The sequence below is a fragment of the Urocampus carinirostris genome, chromosome 6 (assembly GCF_059441175.1).
Source record: "Urocampus carinirostris isolate Australia breed hairy pipefish chromosome 6, RoL_Ucar_1.0, whole genome shotgun sequence".
Lineage (NCBI taxonomy): Eukaryota > Metazoa > Chordata > Actinopteri > Syngnathiformes > Syngnathidae > Urocampus > Urocampus carinirostris.
The window spans coordinates 14342536-14365936 of record NC_142354.1 but is presented as its reverse complement, the minus strand read 5'-3'; the positions used below and the strand labels follow the sequence as shown (position 1 = coordinate 14365936).

General features: G+C 41.1%; 1 protein-coding gene and 1 pseudogene across 11 annotated transcripts; both read left to right on the top strand.

The window, feature by feature from the left end:
* Window positions 1–1055: 1055 nt before the first annotated feature.
* Window positions 1056–22762, top strand: ubap2a (ubiquitin associated protein 2a). 11 transcript variants are annotated; one of them, XM_088337989.1, is made up of 27 exons: window positions 1056–1163; window positions 3562–3699; window positions 4143–4220; window positions 4730–4840; window positions 4967–5129; window positions 5218–5298; window positions 5374–5437; window positions 6720–6817; window positions 6883–6941; window positions 7029–7099; window positions 7933–8113; window positions 8890–9157; window positions 9231–9529; window positions 9597–9823; window positions 10872–11151; window positions 11236–11275; window positions 11357–11534; window positions 11704–11749; window positions 12997–13357; window positions 14021–14112; window positions 14659–14709; window positions 14782–14875; window positions 17001–17420; window positions 18547–18648; window positions 18720–18787; window positions 20250–20441; window positions 21939–22762. In XM_088337989.1, the coding sequence occupies exons 2-27, from the start codon at window positions 3607–3609 to the stop codon at window positions 22032–22034; spliced, it is 3813 nt and encodes a 1270-aa protein (XP_088194115.1). In that variant the 5' UTR covers window positions 1056–1163; window positions 3562–3606; the 3' UTR covers window positions 22035–22762. The 11 variants fall into 11 exon arrangements, with proteins under 11 accessions (XP_088194115.1, XP_088194112.1, XP_088194114.1 ...); XM_088337986.1 differs by having other exon boundaries at window positions 9597–9825; window positions 10865–11151; XM_088337988.1 differs by having other exon boundaries at window positions 6883–6971.
* Window positions 21069–21209, top strand: LOC148363887 (U2 spliceosomal RNA; annotated as a pseudogene).
* Window positions 22763–23401: the final 639 nt, after the last annotated feature.

The following is a 23401-nucleotide window of genomic DNA, read 5'->3' as shown; positions in this document are numbered from 1 at the left end:
TGGAGGTCCTATATACAGGTTTTGTACAGGTGCTCAGAAGCCTTGTATATGCATGAATTTTAATGTTGTTTTCAAGGGTTGAACAGTGCTTGAATTTTGGGTAAGGTGCTTGTAGAGGAGGACGGGCTACATCCAAACAAGGCAGAAGGAAATTGCAGTAGTGCATTTTGAACCATGCAAAAAATGGTGGTAATTTGTAATGGGAAGAACTTCCTTCAACTGATTATGTAAGCTACCTTTATATTTACACATATTCTTCAGATCCACAAATATATTCGTGATTTACTCAAGATCTGAAAATTATACATCATGATAAGTCAAGTTTATTTGTATAGCCCAGAATCACAGAGTCTCAAATGGCTGCACAGACTATTGCAATCTACAGACTATTATGACACCATCAAAAGTCAAAAATTTGAAGGCAGAAGTAAAGCCTTAACTCAAGATTTAAAGTGTCATTTAAACTTTAACTCTCAGTAAAAGATTTCTTGTTATAACTTCCACAAAATGAAAATACATATAGTGATTTTTACAGGCCTTTACAGGAGCCTATTTTGGTTCTCAGGAATTCTTTTTTCCTTTTTTAAAAAAATAAAATGTATGGTCTCTTGCGTTCGGGTCTGGTGACTATCTTCATTTGTGCAGCATTTCAAGAATGATAAGGCTCAAATGTGTTTTAGATCATTGGTTCTTGCACACGCAAGATAAAAAAGAACAATCACACTTTTAGTCACTGGTTATTTGTTGATCTGCAAAGAACATGTTTCACGCCGGGTTTCTTTGGGTGGGGCTGGGGGAATAAAAAAATAATTTGAAAGTTTTTTTTTAAAAGTGCTTGAATTTGGCCATGTAAAAGGTGTACGAACTCTGTGAATAACACACTGTCCCTTTAAGTAATTGTTTTTTTTTGTGCATAACTCAACTGTTTTGATTCAAATGTAACGTGGGGATTAAAGCAAGGAAAACAAGTTATTGAATCATAAAACAAATACAAAATGTATATCAAAGTTGTCTATTTTTATTCCGTACAATCAAACTGGTGATATTTTGAGACACAAAAAAACAAGTTGAGCAGAGGAGGACATCCGAGAAGCATCCGCCGCGGGAGCCCCGTGTCACGTGACCACCTCGTCTACTGCTGGTTGAGCGGAGCGTGTTAGCAGGTAATAACACAAATCTTTCAAATCACCCATTTCATTTTCTCCGTTCAACTCGCAACGCGTCCGCCAGACGTGTTTTCCTCTCTCCTACCCGGCGTACGTACTCCGAGGCCGGCTCCGGTGCCTTTTTTTTCTGCGGGATCGCGAGAGGTGTCGGTGACCAAATTTTTCTCTGTTGTCTTGGTTTCCCAGCGAGCAATGTCGTGATGGGATTGTGTTCCGCCGAAAGGCCTGCTCTTTTCGTTTTGTTCGAATAATTAACTCTTCCCCGTTCGTATTTTTAATTTGACGTTTCTAGCCTAATTGTTGTTTTCGTAAAAATTGACGTCTGAAGGTTCGAACGGGACTTTAATGTGGAGGTGAAGTGACGGTCGATTGTTAGCAGATTTAGATAGCATAGCATGCTAACGTTAGCGTGTTAGCTAGCCTGCTTCAGGAACCGCTAGTGAGGACAAAGAGGGCCCCGTTTATTTTAAGCAATAACTTTGTCTCTTTTTGTGTGTTTAACGGTGTGATCCCGCTCTTAAAATTGCCGTTTAAATTCGTAAAATTGCTGTGTTACTATTGATAAGTCCTGAAATTCAACTGAGGTTAGCATTCTCAAAACATTTGTTCCATTCCGATTAATGTTTGTCTTTATTCGCTCAAATGTCATACCTGCCAACCTTGGCCAATTGCTTCTCTTATTAATGTTTGCAATTCTCACTATTAATCGAGAATAGCCCATAGAAACAAAACGCGGCTGCCAATATCCCAAAACAGGACAGATTATGGAATGAAAACAAATAATTTGCGTAAACAAGTTTATTTACCCAATAAACATTACAAACAATTCTTTCAGCATCTTTCTTAGTGTTTCCCTCCGCTTGTGGGAAAAGTAATCTTGCTATACGTAGCGGTATATTGTAAAAAGAAACCCCGTACAAACATTTATACAATTTAAAATGATCCAAAAACGTATAAAACACAGGGAAAACGTACAAGTTGACAGGTATGCTAAATAACACTATCTTGTGCGTGAAAATGATTTTCATCTCATTAGAATCACTCTTATTGAATGCGCTTTAAGACATTTTTAAAATCCCTGCTGTTTTTGTGAAAGGAAGCGATCGCTGCAGGAGCTGGAATGTTTTTGTTGGAAACGGTATAGAAATGTTTGCCAATGAAATGGAGCCAGCTCCTTGGCATTAGCTTTGTTCGGGTCAGCAGCCAATGGTTAACAGTGTGTTCGGTGACGTCACTCGGACCATGTAAACTGCACTGCTTTTGTTCTCTCTAGGCAACTGTCAGTGGGTATAGTATTGTCCCCTGTTGGCGTGTATCAAGTGTTTATTGATGCAATATCATTTGTTGTATCCATCTTAAATGTCTTTGTAGACATAGTCGTTGCATGCATGTTGTCAATACGACTCCCTGCGAAGCTATGCACACAATGTTGTTTGGACACTACAGTGGGTCACTATGCCTTCTTGACCTAGATATTTTGCCAAAAAGGTTGCATCACCACACCAACTGTGTCATAGACTATGTTTTCATGCAGGCAATAATCCGGTTAGAAAAGGAGTATTGGAGATCTGAAGCGATCCAAATGTAATTGATGACATTCCTAGAGAAAATCAAAATATGGCACTTGCGAATGTTCCAATTACAAGAATGAAGCGGTAGTGAAGTTAGGACGCATAAAGATGTTGTATCCACATTTAACTTATGACATTAAATAAAGCGTGATATCATTCATGTCACCGAAATCAACAAAGTACCTTACTTGTTTCTTCCGCACTGCATCTCATATGTGTTTACAAGAAGTACTTGTACGTGGATAGCCGAACATGAACTTGCCTTAATCACTGATAGATACAACTGTGACATCCACAAAATATAAATAAATATACAAGTGACATTTTCACCCGGGGGTTAGAAAGTAAAATGGAAATCAACCAGCACACGTGACGCTTTTTTATAGCGGGGTACTGAAATTACGTGTATTATTTGTCATTGTACTACAAGTCCCACAGTTCTTTGGAGCATAAATATATCACGAATGAGTGAAAACTCTGCGTGTGCACAAGTTTTTGGATTACAATACGCGAATGTATACACATGCTTGAGTTATCAGAAAATAAAAGTACAAACCCAACAATTGCAATCTTATTAGTCACAGTTTTACTTCCTTAGCTTCCTAGAACATTAATCATGTCATTGTGGAGGTTTACATAATCGATATACTGGCAATATACAGTTTCCAATTGAATATTGCCTGCATGTGATCATACTAATAGATATTAAGTAATGCTGACATTCAATATAACAATTTAGACCAAATTGTCGTTGCGTTGCTTGGAGCAAAGAGTGGAAACATATTTGTGAGTTGACTTTATTTTCTTGATTTTTTTTTTGGCAGGTTTTTCTATTTTGTACATACAGAGTTTTGTATATACTGTATAGGATGAGCTCGCTGGGCAGCGAAAAGGCCCGGGGCCCTCGCGAAAAAGTGCCGCCTGCTGCCGTCCACAATACTCAACCCCAGAAACAGATACAGGTAAGCAGCCAGGCAAACATTGAAGGATACACAGCTGCAGATGTGATTGAAAAAAACATCAGTGACCCAATTACTGATGGTAACAAATCCATGGTCGCATACCATGCCAAGCGTGCTCAAATCCACATATTTTGTGAATGGGTCTTCATCTTACTCTTGTGTCAAAGTTTTATTTGTAAACGTTATTATTGTAAAGGTAGAGGTATTTTGTGGATACATTTACCGCAATCATTAGTGTTGCATGATGTGTTTGACAAACAGTTTAAACCATGAGAAATCGGATTAAGTCCTCAGGGAGTGAATCTGCATTTCTGGACTAGTGTAAATCACAAAAATATATTTCTTGACGTTTAAGTATTAAAGAAACAAGGCATCGGAATTCATTTTAAAATTACATTAGGAGAAATGCTGCAAATCAAATTGCTATTTTTTTTGTGTTGTAGGCTACTGCTGAACAAATCCGGCTTGCCCAGATGATCTATGACAAGAATGATGCTGACTTTGAGGACAAAGTGAATCAGGTACTGAACTCTGGGCATTTGGTGTAGGGTGGTGATTACTAACTTCTTCATAAATGATTATCGTAGCTCATTGATTTTTGGAAATGCTATTATTTTTAAAAAGAAGATTAGGATTTATTTATTATATCTGACAGTTTCCTCAATATTTACCAAAACAAAATTTACAAACCATATTGTCACTTCTATTTCAAGTGAACATAGCTCAGTTTTTTTTTCTTATTTTCGCATGAATGGAATGTTTACAATATTAAGAGTAAGACTGAAAAAAAATACAATTGAGGAAAAAAAAAATGGAGATAAGTCTTTTTGAAATGTTAGGGATGATAGGTCCATATTCAACTGTACTTAAGACCACAACCAGCAGACGCTCATTTTTTTAATCCAATGTTTGGCAGCACGTAGCAGCCCAACACTGGGTCCGGCAATTTGGGCAGCCAGCCGGCAAAACAAGTACCGCTCCACTCCATGACTAGATACTAAATAAACAACCTGCTTGCTATTTCCTTCAGTTGATGGAGGTCACAGGAAAAAAACAGGATGATTGTATGGTGGCGCTTCATGACTGCAATGAGGATGTGAGCAGAGCCATCAACTTCCTACTGGAAAGCACCTCGGATATGGTAGGCTTACACAATACAACATCTCCCAAACATTCCCTTGATTAAAACAACTGAACACTGAAAAGTCATCCGTTATTTTTCTACACTGAGCTATATTTCAGCTCTCAAATTACCCTTTTTGTTTAGACCTCATGGGAGACCGTAGGGAAGAAGAAGCCACTCGTGAAGGAGGCTCCTTCAGAGAGCAAGGAGAACAAGGAAAACCGGGAGAAGAAAGGCGAAAAGGAGACTAGCAAGAGCCGCTCAGGATCAAACCGCAAGGGAAAAGGTGGCAACCGAAACAGACAGGGTGAATTCTTTTCTCATATTTATTTACTGTCGCATGACTGTCACAATTCAAGCATCCGCATAACATTTGTTTCAATGAATGAATGCAGCTCGTCCGGTTGAAAATGGCGTGGAGGTGGCCCCAGTTGAAAAAGGCACTGAGAGAGGAAAGAAGGCAAAAGGAGGACGAGGTGAGAGGAGAATGAAAAAAAAGTAACAATTTATCTGTAGTGGGTGTTGCAATTGTTTGGGTGATGTTCACGCAGGCTCTGGTGGTCGGGGCAGAGGCCGAGGACCGGCAGCTAGCAGGTTCTCAGCGCAAGGCATGGGGTGTGTTGACACTACATTTTGGAAAGTTTGATTTTGTAGCTTTTCATGGTGGGGTGCATTGTGAGCATGGCCCCCACTTTTTTTTTTACCCATGACAGCATTTTCTGGAGAGAGAAAAAGCATTCACTTCATATACCAGATAAACATTTCAGGGTGAACCCGAAAATATGAAACACTTGTTCGAAAACCAATAATGAAACACAGGGAGGTGGGGGGGGTATAGATCCCTTTTTTGCACTGACTTGCTTACAAGGTACAATATAAAGTGATAAGTAACTGACAGGCACATTATTAGATGTTAATATGAGGCGTTTCATTTATTAAGTTGTCATAAAACAACAAAAAAGTCATTTAAGTGTTTTAAAATCTTGTCAGACAAAAAAGTGCATGGAAAAAGTTAAACTGCTGAGAGATCTAAAATGCAAATAATTAATTGTACTGTGAGTAAAGTGGCTGCTTACAATGGATAAATGAATAGCTTTAGAGCATGGATTTCCAATGTGGTGCCCCCTATGGACAACTGAGTTGCCCATGGACCTTTTCTGAAAACAGATCATCAGTGCTCAGTCATTGTGGTTATCTTTAAAATTACTTTTTTAGTAGTTGACTGAGTCATCTTAACCCTACTTCCAATAATTAATCTGGTTTTAATATAGTAATGTTAGTAATTTTGTTATTTGAGAAATGCATATCGAACTGGATGCCCTTTGCGCTATTTAGTAACAAAAAGTAGCCCAGTGTCAAAAAGGTTGGGGAACCTGCTTTAGACGCTTTTTAAAAGTAGAGATTTGAAGAGCGAATATTGAGGAAAAGGGAATTGATGATCATGGTGTGTTATTCAACGCAAACTAATGCAACAAACGAGTCTTGCATATTTGGCTAAGTGAAATATTAATAGTAAATTAAACTCTCCTCACACATAAGCGCCAGCTAGTGAACTTCCGGGACAAACACACTGAATGTTGCACACAAATAACATGTTCATAAATTACGATGCTCAACTGTATATAGTTAGCTCTGTAGTGCTAGCATGTGAAAATTAGCAAGCAGCTAACAAAAACACGGGAGCGAAAGGGGCGCGTGAACTTCAGATGCAATTTATTGTTGGTAAAACATTGGCAGAAACTTTTAGGTGCTGAAAATTCAGTGCATCCCTAATTCATGACAACAACTTTTTGCACATTTAATAGTTACAACTATGTCCTACACTATTTATTTTAATTTCACTGTAGCCTTTTAATCTAACTCGGATTTGTTATTTTTGTCCTTCATTATTTCCTAGGACCTTCAATCCTGCAGACTATACTTCAGAGGCTGGAACAAGGACCACACAGACTGAGGCTTGGGACACCACAGTCAACAACAATAAGGACGAAACACGTGCGTACACAAAAGATTGTTGTCATCCGGCATCTGCTCATTTGTGCTGTGACATTTTTCTTCAGCTAACTGGAGGAACCCGGTTGAAGACTTTGGACCTGAAGACTGGAGTGAGGATGTTAGTGTGAGTCTTCAAAAAACGCCAGATAAATTTGTAAGTAAAATGACTGCTTTTTCATTCTTTCTTTTTATACTTTTTGGTGTGCTGCAGCTCTCGGAGACCAAAGTCTTCACTTCATCATGTGCACCTCCTGCTGAGAATCATATCACTTCTGGCCAAAGGTGATTACCTGACACTTTAAATGAGAACAACTGCAAGCTGCCAAAATATTTGTACTCCTCTTCTCGCCTTAAAATGAGTTGAATTTTTTTTTTCAAAATGAGGTTTATCAATATACAGTTGAGCCCTGGCATATGACATTAATCCTTTCTAAATGTGGGGATCACTAAGGGAAATTGTTGTATAAATATATGGATTTAAATCACAATCTTTGGCGTGTCGTGATTTGAGCTGGCACAGTGGTGTTAGTGGGTGGATGCCTAGGGGGAGAAGACGGCCAAATGGAATCCAAACCTGATTTTAAAACTTCCTCTTGCATATATTGTCATGCCCATAGAACATTTCCTTTCTTTAATCGCCTCCTTATTCCTAATTGTCCTGTTCATCTATGCAAGCATCGTTTCCATGGTTATCATGTTCTTGTTTCTTCTTTTGCCATTACTGAAAAGGACCCATGACTAAACAATTTAAAGTTTGTAACGTGAGATTCTAAACTGAACGAAGAAATAGAAAAAGGAGCATTGTGGGAGGGAGTTGAGCTAGAAGCATATCAGCATTTTTATGAAGCCGTGGCGCAAACCAGTATCTCATATGACTTCGACTAATGGCATGCAGCCATCTTAGAAACGTATAGGGCATGTGAGTCATGTGCATGGACCGCAAAGATTGAATTTGGTGATTTTTTTTTGCCAATGAAAATTTATTATAGGTGTATGGTGGGGAAATTCTGTAAAAGGTGTCCAAAAAAATCACATTCCACATCATGACTTGAAACGTAAACTAGTAATGCCGTAACCCAGGGGTCTACTGTACTAACCTGACTGTCGTTTTCTAGTCTGGACTTAGCATCTCTGCTGCAGAAGCCTGTGGTAGGTGGAAGAGAAGCAACATCCTCTTCTTCCTCACAGAGTCTGGTCTTCACCAACTCTCACCACCATCAGTCAGCACAGCAGCAACATCAGCCTCCACCAAGCCGCAGCACCACTGGTGGCACCAGCTATGCTCATGCTGCTTTGGTAAATTTTTAAAAATTATAATTAAAAAATAAATCATACACGAAAAACGCTAATTACCGAAAATGGTTCAAGCCTAGTTTGCAAATGTAAACAATACATAAAAGAAGTTCTACCAAAACAGCCTAATTTAAGATCTTCAAACTCACTCTCTCATCTCACGATCTACCAATATTTGCATTTACAGTATAAATGATAAATATATGAAATGTGAAAAAGATGTGCCTCCCTTTTCGGTCTTTTTTGCGTTATGTTAAATGTAAAAAATAACAATAAATGGAAATACATCTTTTTTTGGCAGTGGCCAGGGGACACCCTGAACTGGTTGCCAGCCAGTCGCAGGACACACAGAGACAGACAACTCACTCACTCATTCACACCTAGGGACAATTGGACCGGCTAATTAACCTGACATGCATGTTTTTGGGATGTCAGAAGAAACCGGAGTGCCCGGAGGAAACTTACGCAAGCATGGGGAGAACATGCAAACTCCGCACAAGGAGGCTGGATTTGAAGTTAAGCCCATGACCTCAGAACTTTGCCACGGACGCGCTAACCACTGCGCTGCCCTGCCGCTTAAAATGTCCATATATTAACTGTAAATGTGTTGTTTGGGACACAGATACACAAAAGCGTCTTGTGTATCTCATGGGTTGCACTAACAAGATAAATCCCACACCCTCTCGTAACATGCTTAGTTGTAACTGTTTCTCTTTATGAACATAGATAATTAACACTCTCCATCATAAACCAACATTTCCTACTTTTATCCGTGCCAGTCATCTGTTCTCGGAGCTGGTTTTGGAGACCTGGGTCAAGCTAAGAGGCCTCCAGCTAGTGCGGGTGCTCAGATACTGGAACAGCTTAAGGGTCCCGGCTTGGGTCCTTTGCCATCGTCCCAGGTGGCACACCCTGCCAATGCCCAAGGCAACTCTTCAATTAGTCGCCTGCCAAGCCTTGGACCTTCTGTACCTCCACCCTCGTCGTCCAGTTGGGACATAAAGTCGCCAGAATCAAACGCCACCTCGCTGTCCTCTCAGTTCAGCCGTATGTATTCTTTCCTAAGCTTACTGTTAAAAACTGATTGTGTGTTTCATTAGTAGTTTGACTTAATCTCCAGGTGAGTTTGGCCTCCAGCCTGAGCCTTCGCTTGTGCTGAGTCAGCTCATTCAGAGGCACAGTGGCCCTTCTTTGCCAATGGCACGTCAGCCCAGTCCGCCGTCTCAACAGCAAGCGGTCCCTGCGTCTGTCTCGTCCGCCTCTCAGCACAGCAGCACGTCGGTGCAGGCTGGTCCAACGATTGCTGCTTCTGGTCCCAAACTTTCGGCCCCCGGGCTGGATGTGCCGGGCTGCGGGACGCCACAGCAACAGCGGGCACAACTAAAAGCTCAAAAACGAAGGATACCTCCAACTTCAAAGGTAGAGTTAACTTGAGCCACTATATCTTGATCTACTGGTGTGTAATTTTCCTCTTTCTCTGTAACAGATCCCCTCCACAGCAGTAGAAATGCCAGGCTCAAATGACGTCCCAGGTCTCAACCTTCAATTTGGTGCACTAGATTTTGGTTCTGAGTCCGCTTTGCCCGAGTTCGGTGTTGTGGACAGCGCCGTCGGTGCAGCATCCAGGGAGTCAACTCCGGCCCCTGGTCCAGTCGCGCCTGCGACAGGATCGGGGAGTCAGAATCAGACAAGCATGTACTCCAAGCAACTTAGGTATGTTGAATATTTTGGTTTTCATCACATTAATTGTATTTATTCCCTTATATTAAGCAAATTTCCACGAAGTAAGAACCGCCAATGCATATGTACTTTTGTAACATGGCATAACACAGTTGGATTAAATGTGTTCATAACCGCCTATGTTGAGTTTCCCTTATCCAGGATATTGTTATGAGGGAAAGCACTTTGGGCTTGTAGTACAGAACCAAATGATCAATGCAAAATCCCTCTTACTCTGTATGTTGTTTTCTCCAAGTAGGAATGGCCAATACGGTCCCCAAGAGCCACATGTCCTGCATGTTTCTCATTATAGAGTTTCTCTGCTCCAATAAAGGTTATTCCAATCACCTGGATTATTATCAAGCTCCCACAAAGCTTGTTAACAAGCTGAAAATTTGCATCACCTGAGTAAGAGAAGAGAAACCTCCTAAACATGCAGGACTTGGGGCTCCCAAGGACAGTGTTTGCCACCCCTGGTAATTTATTCCACCATAGTTGAGGACACAGTTGTATCATTTTTAGTGTAAGTCCATCCTTCTGGCAAGCCATACGCGCAAAATTGTAAACAGACGGGATGTGGCAATGAAGCACACTTTTAAAACGAGAACAGACAAGCACTGTACTTTGTTGAGAGACATGAATGAAATCATCCTTTATTCAATGTCAAAAGTTCAATACGGAAACATCAATTAGAGTAATGAGGTCGCAAGTGGTTGCCCATGCGCCCTTATCAGTTTGCTTGCAAACCACATGTGTAATGAGTTATTTGTTTGTCACTTGTCTTGAAAACGATTCATCTGGATTATTCTAATCAGCGCCTGAATTGGTTTGAGTGTAAAGGCGCAAGTGACACCATATTTCTTCGTAATGTGATTTATCATTGGAACCTATAAATGGGAAAAAAATCCGAGCTACACAGAGGACGCAAAAGTCAAAACAGAATGTCGAGGTAATAATGTATAGCCATATTATAACTTGAATTTTTCTACTGGCAATATATGATCTATAAAATATAATTGTTGTAATCTCCCTGGTCTCCTAGTGAATCGCTGGGGAGTCCCCTTTCTGTCGACCTCCCTCTGCCCCTGTCGTCATCTGAGCCGGTCTATCACTCGTCTTCAGTAGCACTCCCAAGTCTCACGCCCTCTTCGCTCGGGCCCGGCAACTCCAGTACTCCTCCCTCCTCATCTCTCACCACGGCTTCCATCTCGTCCTGTTCCGTGTCCCCCTTCTCCACAGTGGGAGTAAGTTACGATGGCTCGTTGCCCCCTCAAGCACGACTGGCCTTCTCACAGAGCAAAGAAAGCCCTGTACCAGTTATGGTTAGTTTCTTTTTCTTGCAATCACTGAAGTTTTTCTGTCCAAAATTTTGGATTTGTGTAATGATTTTTTTTCCTTTATCCTAGAACGGTCTGAATGGAGTAAGGACTTCCACAGCTTTAGACAGTAGGAGACCTTATTGGAATCTATAAATAGTTATATAAGTACATCCTTTCTGTTATATAATTGCTGTTGTAATCTTATCAGTTTCCTCAGCATCCTCCACACCAAAGCCCGACCCTCCGTCTCTTAACGCCAACACCAACTGTGCTCCCGCACCTTCCTCCCACTTAGCGTCCTCCACGTTGCCGGTGCAGAGTTCCAACACGCTCTCCAGCTTGACGCAGGAGCTCCCCTCAGTGGCTCAGCTTAACGCCCTCAACAGGTAACATGTTCACGTAAGCAGTGACAGAAAACAGAATTTTTTAAGCTGCAAATAGTCCGTTTATTAAACAATCTTCATTTTATTTCTATCACTTTAAAATGTATGCTTTTGTTAAATGGGTGGTAGGTAAAATGTGCGAATAATCATTTTTTTGGGGTTCTGTCTACAGCCATGTGAACAGTCATTCCTCAGCTCTTGGGTCCAGTTCTCTTTCTGTAAGTACATTTGATTTTAGAGGGTCTTGAGTTGTGGCGCATTAAACGTATAATGAAAAACAAAAAATCGGGCACGTGTTTGAGAATAATATAAACGGCCAATATGGACTTGGAAAATAAAACCTGATCTCAATTTAACAATTGGGTTTTTTTTCTCCACTAACTTGCTAATTTCTCACTGCTTTCTTTTTAAAGCAAACCTGTTGACTCTTCCTGTGACATTTACTTAAAAAAAATCGCAGGCACGTTTTTGAATATAATGGGAAAGGACTATATGAAATTTTAAACAAAATTCAAACTGTTTGATCATTTTGTTTGAAATGTTTTTTTTTTAATTGAATTGAATTGTTTTCATCGTCATTGATGTCAACATTGTATGCAACAAGGTTAGACATGGCACTCCAGGGTTAAACATCGAATAAATACTTTGAAGATTAATGAGGATAAAAAGGCAAAAAATAATTCCAACGTAGTTCTTAGAAAACTTGCCTAAGTTATACTAATAATGCATCGAAAAATAATAGTAAATCGTAACAATAGTGCAATGAAAAGATTAGCATTAAGAGTTAACAAGGTATTAAAATCTGACTATTTTCCTTTCATGTTATATGTACTAAAAAGGTAAAGAAACCCAACATTTGAATCCAACAAGGTTTTAGTCTGAGGGCATATTTATATCAAATGTTTATCTATCGACCGGCTTGGTGGCCTTGGGGTGACTGGGAGGTCCCTGGTTCAACCCTCAGCCGGGTCATACCTAAGACTGACAACATTGGTACTCATTGCCCTAATTCCCTGCTTGGCGCTCGGCATTAGGGGTTGGAATTTGGGGGTTTGGTCACCTAATGACTCCCAACACATCAGTTGGGTTGGGCGAGGGGGGGAATTCACCGACTGTCTAAATTTACCCCTAAATTTAAACATTTCCACTGAGGTTGCAGATTGAATCTCGGGGGAAGAGCATTCCACAGCACTGGGGCCCGAATGGAGAACGCTCCCGAACCTGCGGATCTCTTCTCGGCTCTTGGGATTACTAGTAGACCAGCATTTTCAGAGCGAAGGCTCCAGTACTAACCAGGCTTGACCATATTTAGCTTCCTGTGATTTGGTGTTTTCAGGGATTTATGTTCATGTTGCTGGTTAGGAAATAAATCGCTTCGGTTGGATGTTTTGAGAGGAAAATGCTTCATTGTACCCGTAAGTCTAACTAACGTATTAAAAACAAACAAACTTGTTACCCTCCTCAGTACACAAGTGTTGACAGCAGCAGCGTGAGCTCTTTGGCTGCCTCCTCCGCCTCCTACACATCATCGCAACCGCCACCTTCAGTGCACCACTCGGTCCACAACAGCAGCAACAGTAGCGGCGCAAGCGTTGGTGGTATCGGTGGCAGCGTCTGTGGTATCGGCGGCAGCATCGGCGGTATCGGCCACCTTGCAAGCATGTCCAGCATTGTCAACAACATGAGCAACAGCGTCGGCGGTATCGCCGTCACAGGCGGACTTCACTCCGCTGCCACCAGCACCACGCTGGGACTCGGCTCCAATGGAGCTACCGGAACAGCAAACCTCTCTGGACCAAGGACTGCACCCCTGCTATCGTCCACTGGTAAGGACATAAGCTAAGGTAAAAAAAAAAAGCGTACCATTTCTGTTCCCAACCTTTTAACATAGCGAGCACACATCGTAGCTTTAGCAAGGGAATTTTTGTTTGTCTCTTTACCCTGTCTTTCTTCGCCTGTCTCCACGTTCGTGTTAAATATTTTTTCACTGGGTCACTTCAGGGTCTGCTACACTTGATGTCAACAATTCATACTCAAAGCTTATAATTTTTGCTTGATGCATTGCGTGGAGGTGAAATGTAAACAAAACACTCTGCCAATGAGAACGCCACTGTGCCCCAGTGTAATGGTGGTGCAATCGCACTTTATTCTGGTAGTGTTAAAAAAAGGACCCTGAAGTCTCCTGCCCCACTATTTGAGAACCACTGGCTTATACTATTGCTATTTTATTCATGAACAAAGCGCGTTACAGTACGTTAAACATCTTCCATGGTGTTTATTGATGGTTGTGACTTTAGTCTTTCTCTACACCCTTTATCTCGTGCTTGCCTTTTCTACCACGAGTGCCCCACGAAAAAAAATGCATATATAAGCCCTATTATATCTCTCCATAAGACGCAGGGTTCAAATTGTGTGACAAAATTTGAGATATTGTTTGGAAATCACAGTAATCAAGTTTGTTTAGTAATGCACAGAATGTTTTCATATAGGTAAAGCCCCACCAAACCTGTCCCAAGGAGTTCCTCCTCTGCTGCCAAATCAGTATATCATGGGTCCGGGTGGACTGCTCCCAGCATACCCAGTAAGTGTTTTATACAGTTTAAATTTATACCATAATCCCTCGATTTTAGCGGGTTATCCGTTCCATTACAATGCGGGACTTGTAGTACAAACAAAGGATCTATGTTGATCTTTTCGGGACATTTCAATTTTTTTCTGCTGCCCGAAGATACCACAGTAGTATCCATCCATATTTAGTGTGAGTCTATGCTTCTGGCAAGCCACATGCAAGCACATATTGTAAACACATGGGACGCAGCAATGCAAACAGTTTTGGAGCAAACAATTATTTAATGTAAAAAGTGAGATGGGAAAAAGACATCTATTTGCATGTTGACTTTTCTCATGCTTGCCTTCCCAATCAATTTGCTTGCGTTTACAAGAGGTTATTCGATTGTTACCATTCTTTCATTCAATTAATTCAGATCACTCCAATAGAAGTACGTATTTAACCGTGGAACATAAGACCAAACAAAATACAGAATGAATACTGTAGTTTTACATAAAGATTATATTTTACATGTCATATGCACTACATAAAGCAAAATAATACACATTTGTTTCACAGCAGATTTATGGATATGAGGATCTCCACATGCTTCAGTCCAGACTACCAATGGTTAGCCCTAATCGTCATCAATCTTTCATCCATTTTTCTGGACGTGGTCTCAATCTTAAATTGTGCCCTCAGCCCTCCTTACAGGATTACTACGGAATCACATTCCCCGGCCCCACTGCCACTCTCTCCAGCAGAGACGGGAGCCTGACCAACAATCCATACTCAGGTACCATGCAATTTGCTCGCATTGAACTCAATCAAAGTCTTACTCTTTGGCGTGGTGTATGACTATGCAATTTAGGGATGCAACTAATGATTATTTTAATAATCTATGAATTGGTCGAATCGGGGTTTACTTTTAATGTACATACGCTACCCTACTTACGAACATAATCTTTCGTAATTTGAATTTGTTTGTAAGTTGCTTCAGTGCTATAATTTGAATGTTTAAGGTTTATATAAGTGTATTTAAGGCTTGTATAAATACCCTGTATTGTTTGTACTAAAAAATAAAAAAATAATATGCTCTATAAAGATAAAGTTGAGTTCAACTTTTGGAAGATGCACTTCAAGAGGTCCTCCTCCGTGGTAAAAAGTGGCCAAAAAAACGCGACGACCATTTTCTCAATCGCATCAAGCTTTCTTATTCAAGTTTCATTTCAAAAGAAGCGGCTCTCCTCTTCTTGACACTTAACACGAACCATATTGAATGGATGCACGAGATATTTCCGGGTGGATGCTGGGTGACATCTCACAGCACCACTGCAGTAAAGTCTTGTACTCTGAAAAAGGTGCACACAATACAAAATCTAACCTACAGCAAAGTCCGGATATTTTTCGCCATCTCGAAAAAAATGTTTGTACAGTGGAACCTCGGTTCTCGACCATAATCCGTTCCAGAACCCTGTTCGAAAACCGATTTGGTTGATCACCGAAAATCATTTTTCCCATTAAAAGTAATGTAAAATAGTTTTAATCCGTTCCAACACCCTGAATGTTTACCATGAACGTAAACATGAAGCTAACCCAGGCTAATCGTACGTTTGCGTTAGTGTAATCTTCCGTACGAAAGATTACGCTAACATGATCGTGTAAAAATAAAAAAATCAGGTCGTTTACACGTCATTTAGCACCCGGGTCTCTACAACAAGTGGCTAGCGCTTCATTGGAAAGGGAGCTCCGTTCCAACACCCTGAATGTTTTACGTAAACAAAGCTAACCCAGGTTAATTGTACGTTCGCGTTATCGTAATCTTCCGTACGAAAGATTACGCTAACATGAACATGTAAAAATAAAAAAAGAATTATGAATAGGATTTCTTTCCTTTGTAGTGGACGGTGTGGAGAGAAAAATCGTCAAAAGTTTTTCAACCTCTTCCAAAACTTGCGGCAGTTGCTTGCTTATAGCGCTAACTTCCTTAGCCGCATCACTCGATTTCACAGCCTCCTTATTCTTTACTATCGTACTGATAGTAGATTTAGCCATGCTGTATTCACTAGCAAGATCGGAAATTCGTACACCTCTTTCATATTTAGCTATTGTCTTTCTTAAATGCAATAGTTGGACGAACAACTTGTTTTTTTTTTTCACCTGTCCTGCTTGCACCGACGTTCTTCGGAGGCATAATTAGGGGCTAAAACACCCGTACGCCGCTCAGCATCGCACCCTAGCGTACCGGCGTTCGAACTCCGATTTTTTTGACCGAATAGCGAAGCAAGAATTTTTTGAAATTTTTGGTCGAACACCGATTTGTCCGAACTGAGAGGCGTTCGAAAACAGAGGTTGCACTGTATCTACCGTTTTACGTAAGTCGAATGGTGGTAAGTAGAGGGGAGCGTCTCTACTGCAGTTCAGTGCAAAGTGGGGTTCCTGCTTCAGTGGCTCTGCCCCCGGTCGCTTATCCAATCCGAAGGCGCAGGGTGGGTAGTGTACGTGGAGACAGAAGGCAAGAGAGGAAGAGAATAAATTCGGCTCAGCTGTTACTCGATATTGTGTTTAATATGCACCTGAGTCTAAATAATCAGGCCATCGAATAAGTAAAAATGCTGATACCGATATTTATCAAATTCCCATATCGACCGGCCCTCGACCTCTACTGTTGATGCCCTTGCAACATCCATTTTGACCTGGTCATCCTGGAAGGGCATTACCTTTTGTGCCGCCACTTCCCAAAGGTTTTTCTTTTCCATTTTCTTCCTGCTGAGGACTTTCATTTTTACCTTGCCCTCATGTAGTTTTCAGCCTAGGGATTTTCTTAATGGTCTGTTCAGCACTTTGAGACTCTTTGTGATTAAAGGCTGTACATGACTTGACTATTGTGCAGTGCTTTCATCTGTATTTTCTTACATCAGGTGAAGTCCCAAAGTTCGGAAGGAATGACTCCACCTCTCCGGCGCCGCCTACGAGCCTGTCGGCCCAGCAGCAGCCCCCTCAGGGCCAGAACCAGGGCCCGAACCAGAACCAGCCTCAGCCTCCTCAGGCGCAGCCTCAAGCGCAGGGCCAGCCTCAGCACCACAGCAGTCAGCAGGCCTTCCTGCCTCCTGGCTACAGCTACACAGGGCTGCCTTACTATGCTGGCGTGCCCGGTGCTGTCCCCAGCGCCGCCGCCTTCCAGTACGGCCCCACCATGTTCGTCCCCCCGGGGGGCCCGGGACCTGCCTCGGCCAAGCAGCACAGCATGAGCCTGGGCTTGGGGAACCCGTCTGCCAGCCCCTTCCAGCAGCAGACACAACAACAGCCCAGCGCTTACGGCCAGCACGCGTTCAGCTCAGGTCGGTATAGAAAATGTATGCCTACATCTAGCAGTTACCTGTGTTAGCAAGAAGTTAAACAAATGCCGTTGCTAGCACTACCAGCTAGCCAGCTCAACACCTAGCCAGCATTACCAGCTTGCTATTTCTTCCCTATAGTAAGCGGAATTGTCAACAGAAGTCCCCAGAGATTAACAGGATGGCCTCGGGGTGCTGTGTTGTAGTTTAGCAACAGTGGAGTGGATGACGTCACACGCTAGGCCAAAAGTTCGACGTCCCTGCAGCAGATTGAAATCTTTGTGTTTACATGCCCAGGGTTAAACCACCTCGTGTTCACGTAGCTAGCGAGTCCGCCTCCTCTCTGCTTCCTGCAGGCTTTTGTGTCTCTGTCTGCCCTAACAGCGCTGAAGCCTGGTAGCTCCATGCTAGCGTTCGGGATGCTAGACTTGAGCCACGTTTCCGAAAACACAGCAAGCTGCACTCCCTCTACGCTTTGATGTTTTCCACCAGTACAGCCAGTTCGTTGGTCTTATTGGTAGAGAGTTTACATTTCCCATGATTACGGACGGTACCAAAGGCTTATATCGCCGCTAGCCGCTTAGCCTTCACCTTAGCTCCGGCGCTGCAGCAACGATAGGGTCCCCTCACCTCGTCAGGTAAATGGGGAATCACGCCGGCACGAGAACTCTTTAGGGCTAGGAGTTGATTCATAGAATAAACTCATTTTTGTGCATTAAAACCCATAAACATGGGATAAAAGGAAACAATCCAAAGTGTAGTTGTCAAACAGAACAAAAAACACCGAAGATAGAAGCAAACAATAAAAACAATAAATCACAAAAAGAGCAAAATAACATTGAGCTGCTGGATAGGCTGCCGCCCGCGGTGACACCTTGATGTTATGTTATGTTATGATCAGGCAATAAGATATGGAAATAGGCCTCTGTAGTTTGCCATATGTTATCCTTCCAGCTTCCGTGGAGTGGGTTTTTCAGTTCCACTCCAAGCTACAATAATCTCCTAGTGGTGAATTATTATACACTGTCACTTTAAAGAGACAATTAACCATTCATAAAGACCATGTAATAGTTATGCATTATTTTTCCAAAAGAACCAGCCCGAATGGAGTTACTGCTTTCCTTTTCAGGGTACGAAGAGCTGACGGCAGGACCAGCGGGAGTGGACTATGGTAAAGGTTACAATTCCTCTCAGGCACAAGCCAAATCTGCTGCTAGCGGGCCTGGCAAAGGTAGGACTCGTGCAAAAATGTTTGCAGGCTTCTTTCGGCAGATTTAAAATCGATTTTGGTTGCCCTTGCAGGCGTTTCAGTGACATCCAGTAACTCCGGTGTGCCAGACATCAGCGGAAGTGTTTACAATAAGACCCAGGTATGCTTTAGCAAACACTTGAATTTGCCACAGTTTAAGTGTGAGGAGGGAGGGTTTTTTTTTGTAAACAACGTTATGTGCAATAAGTCGTGTGTTCTTATTTATAGGAAGTGCATGGTGCTACTGCTCATGTACATCATTATCTTTTATCTGGAGTCTTACATTTTTTTACACCATATGGTGTATTGAGTAATATGTTCCCGGAGTGCCTTGTCTAAATCTCATTGTAAATAATTATCACTACATTGCTATCAATGACAACAAAGCATGTTCTATTCTATCGATGACACGAGTGCTAGCATTAGCAACTACTGAGCTCTACAAGTTACTAAAGCCTGCTGCTAGCGGCACTTGCTATGCTTCGGTTTTCTCTTTAATCACGATTGTAGTTCAAGAGTTAAAAAGTACATTGTGAGGGGTCTCAAACGTAATTGAGTTGGAGGCGGCTGAAGTAAGGTTTTTTGGGTGAGGTTGGGTCAATTGGGGTTTTCCGCAAAAACAGCGCTGATGAAAAAAAATAGTACAGATTTTTATACTTGTCCACTAGATGTCGCTGTGATGTGTAGTGCAACTAAAATGAAGTCAAAGGAAGACAACAAACTTCAAATACTGAAAGTGAGCAAAGAGCACCCTTTTTTTCTTCCATTTTTTACCCAGCCTTTCACTAGGAAAGACAATCAAGAAAGAAGAAATGTATTTTTTAAAAGGAATGAAAAATAAGGAAGGAGAAATAGGAAAAAAAAAAAAAGTATGGTAAAGGAAAGCAAAAAAGAAAAATGGAGAGGAATAAAGAGAATAAAGACCAAACAAAAAAAATACATTATTCTCTTTTTGTTGTTTGATTTTTCTCTACTTTTTCATTTTTATTTCTTGAGTTTTACTTTTTGTCTTTTTTATTTCATTATTCTCGTTCCTTTTTTTCTTTTTTGTTTCTTAATTCTTTGATTTTTTAATTTTTTTCTCTTTTCAAAAGTAATAGAGTGCGTTTTTGATCACATTGAGTCTCCGTATTTTGTCGTCTTGCATTGTGGTTTTAGCACACGTTTTTCTGTGGCACAACAGATTACAGCAACATCTAGTGGCCAAATAATACACACTGTCCCTTTGACTTCCATATTAGGGCGGGGGCCTTAAACTATAATGGGTGTCGTAAGTTTAAGACCCCTGGTGTAATGTTAACGAAAACCAGTGCCACAGAGCACAGCATAGCAGCAAGTTGACAGACAAACTACTAAGTATAGATAACGCTATGAAAAAGTTTCTCGACCTATGAATATTTATAAAAACAATCGTTAATGTATTTTTGACCCTTATTCAAATCAAGTTTTTCTTTTGCAGAATTACGTTTTTTGTAACACTAGGAAGCACTAAATATGACACACTTCAAATACAAAACACGAGATTAATTGTGGTTAATCAGCTCCAGTAATATGAAATTGTTTTGTGTTTCCTTGCCTCGTAGTCTTTTGATAAGCAGGGTTTCCACGCAGGGACCCCCCCACCCTTCAGCCTGCCTTCGGCGCTGGGAGGTCCGGGGCCCCTGAATCCGGGAGGGGCCCCCGGGGGCTACGCGCCGGCCCCCTTCCTTCACATCCTGCCTCACCAGCAACCACACTCGCAGCTGCTGCATCACCACCTCGCTCAGGATGGACAGGTAATGTTCAGGGCGAAACTACGTGAAGCATGATAGTTGACATTTTGTCTACCTACCTACTTACCAAACTACTTATTAACCTACCTGCCTACTTACGTACCTACTTATTAACCTACCTACCTACTTTTTCACCTACCTACTTACTTACCCTACCTACCTATTTACCTACCTACCTACCTACCTACATATTTACTTACCCACCTACTTACTAAACTACCTACTTATTAACCCACCAACCTTCTTACTTAACCTTCCTACTTACACACCTACTTATTTACCTACCTACCTCCATATTTACTTACCTACCTACTTATTAACCTACCTACCTACTTATTTAACAAACTACTTTTTAACCTACCTACTTATTTACCTACCTACCTACATGTTTACTTACCCACCTACTTATCAAACTACCTACTTATAAACCCACCAACGTACTTACTTAACCTTTCACTTACGTACCTACTTACCTACATATTTACTTACTTCCCTACCTACTTACTTACATATTTACCTACCAACTTTTAGTACCTGCCTACTTAACTACTATAGTTTTTGATTCCCCACCGGCTGTAGATCTGGATTTGTGTACTATCCATGGAGTTAGTAGCAAGGCTTTGATGCTAGGTCCTTAGCTTGGCCTTTTGGCCGAGTGGCCCTTTGCCATGATCTTTGATTTTTGCAATCCGGAGATGGAATAAGAGCTTGTTCTGTCCACTCCACGCATCGGCCCGGTATTGCAGTACCTCCGGGAACGGTGCATTCGCAATGATCGCAGCAAGGCTTTAGGGCTAGGACCTTAGCTTGGCCTTTTGGCTGAGAGTAAGTGTCCCGGCTCCTAGGCTTTGTAGCGTATTATGAACTGACCGATAATGGATAATGAATAACGAAGATAGATCAATAACCCTTAAAAACCCCCACTTATTTACTCATCTATTTATGTACTTACTTATATACCTTATGACTTATCTTTTATGTATGTGTATACATATATAATTATTCTTACATGCCTGTTACTTACCTACTTACGTACTTTCTCATATACCTAATTACTTACCCATTTATTTATTAATTACCGAAATACTTACATACTTACCAATTTACTCACTTACCTATTTACCTACCTACTTACAATACTTATCTATTCACCTATTCATTTGTTATTTTTGCTCATATACCTAATTACTTATCCATTTACTCACATACGTACTTACCTATATACTTATATATGTATATATAAATATATACTTGCATACCTGTTCAGTTACTTACCTACTAACGTACTTACTCATATAACTAATTACTTACTTATGTGTAAGTACATATTTTAGTATATATGTGTATGTATACTTGCATACCTGTTCAGTTATTTACCTTTTTACGTACTTGCCCATATACCTAACTACTTACCCATTTACTCACTTACCTATTTTCCTACTTACTTCCAATTGACTTATCTATTTACCTATTTTGTCATTTTTGTCATTTGCTGCGCAGGGCGGCGTGGGTCAGCGGGGCCAGTCAAGCAGCCTGCAACAGAAGAGCCAAGTCAATAAATCAAACTACGGCAGCTCCCCCTACTGGGCCAATTGAAGTCTGCGACTGCGTCATACTGTATATGCATGAGCGCGATCGTGCGGGTGAGAGGACGCACGCACCGTGCAACTCATCCGACTGATAGCAAATAACGGAGGGATTCAAAAAAGACCGAAAAAGCATACGACGACAAAAGCTAAAAACACACTACCACCGCCTCTCCTTTTTTGCTCTGTATATCCCCCCTTTTCAAATCGATGTCTGTTGTATGTAAAATATATTTATGTATGTATTTATACAGTATATATGTATTAGTAGAACATGAAATGTGGTTTTCTGCATTTATTTTTCGTTGTTTTCGAAGGGCATTTTATTTAAAAAAAAAAAAAGAATTGTGGAATGAGAATGCAAAATCATGAAGTCGGTTGAATATACTTGAAACACGAGCATCACGTGATGTAGATTCCTTTTTTGTATGCATACATGAACTGAGAACCGTGTACATAGGTTCCACGTATCCTTTTCTTTCGGTTATCTTTATTTTTATTTTATTTTTTAGAACAAATCATGTTTTTTTTGTAATTTTTGGTCTCCCGCATCTGTGAATCCTGATTTGAAGTGACTTGAGATGGCTTGTTCATTTTTTATTTTTTTTTTCCCCCCTGCAGTTTTCCCTCCTTTTATCCGTCATTCCTCAATTTCTAATAGTTGGCTGGTCGTCAGCCTGGCCTTGATGTCATTTTAACATTGATTTCATCCTTGTCCAGATTAAAATGTAAACTGTTTGAGTGACTCTGATCATTTTCCACAAACTGCACGGTAAAACGCCTCCCCACCGTATGACTATTTCACTTCACAGTGCAAGATGTTTTCGGCCTCTCTTTTATGGCATTTTCCCCACTATACGACACGCTCGACTCATTTCCTGATGCCCAAATCCTGCGTGGGAGGAGTTATGCCCCTAAAATTCCTGCCTGCTTTTGGTCAATGTGATATAAGATGCAGATCTGTGATTGGGTTGCATCACAATTTCATGAAACTGACAGGAGGTCGCTGGTTCGCGCCTCGGCCGAGTCATACCTAAGACTTATAACATTGGTAAAAATGGCGGCGCCCTCTGTTGGCTGCGGCTGCATCGGCTCGCTACAACGGGTCAGGTGTATCGACATTTCGTTCTGTGTACATTGTTACAAAGAATGACAATACAAAGGAAATTATTAATTATTATTATCATCATGCTATTGACTGAACTTGGTCCCTCAATGCCTTTCTCTGATAGGTCATAATCATGTGCTTTGTGAACAAAAGGAAAAAAAAGAGATATGATAAAAAGGGAAGTAGAAAAATCACAGAAAAAGCCATTGAAAAAAAAGGGAAATCAATGCACTAAAGCAGGGGTCGGGAACCTATGGCTCGGGAGCCAT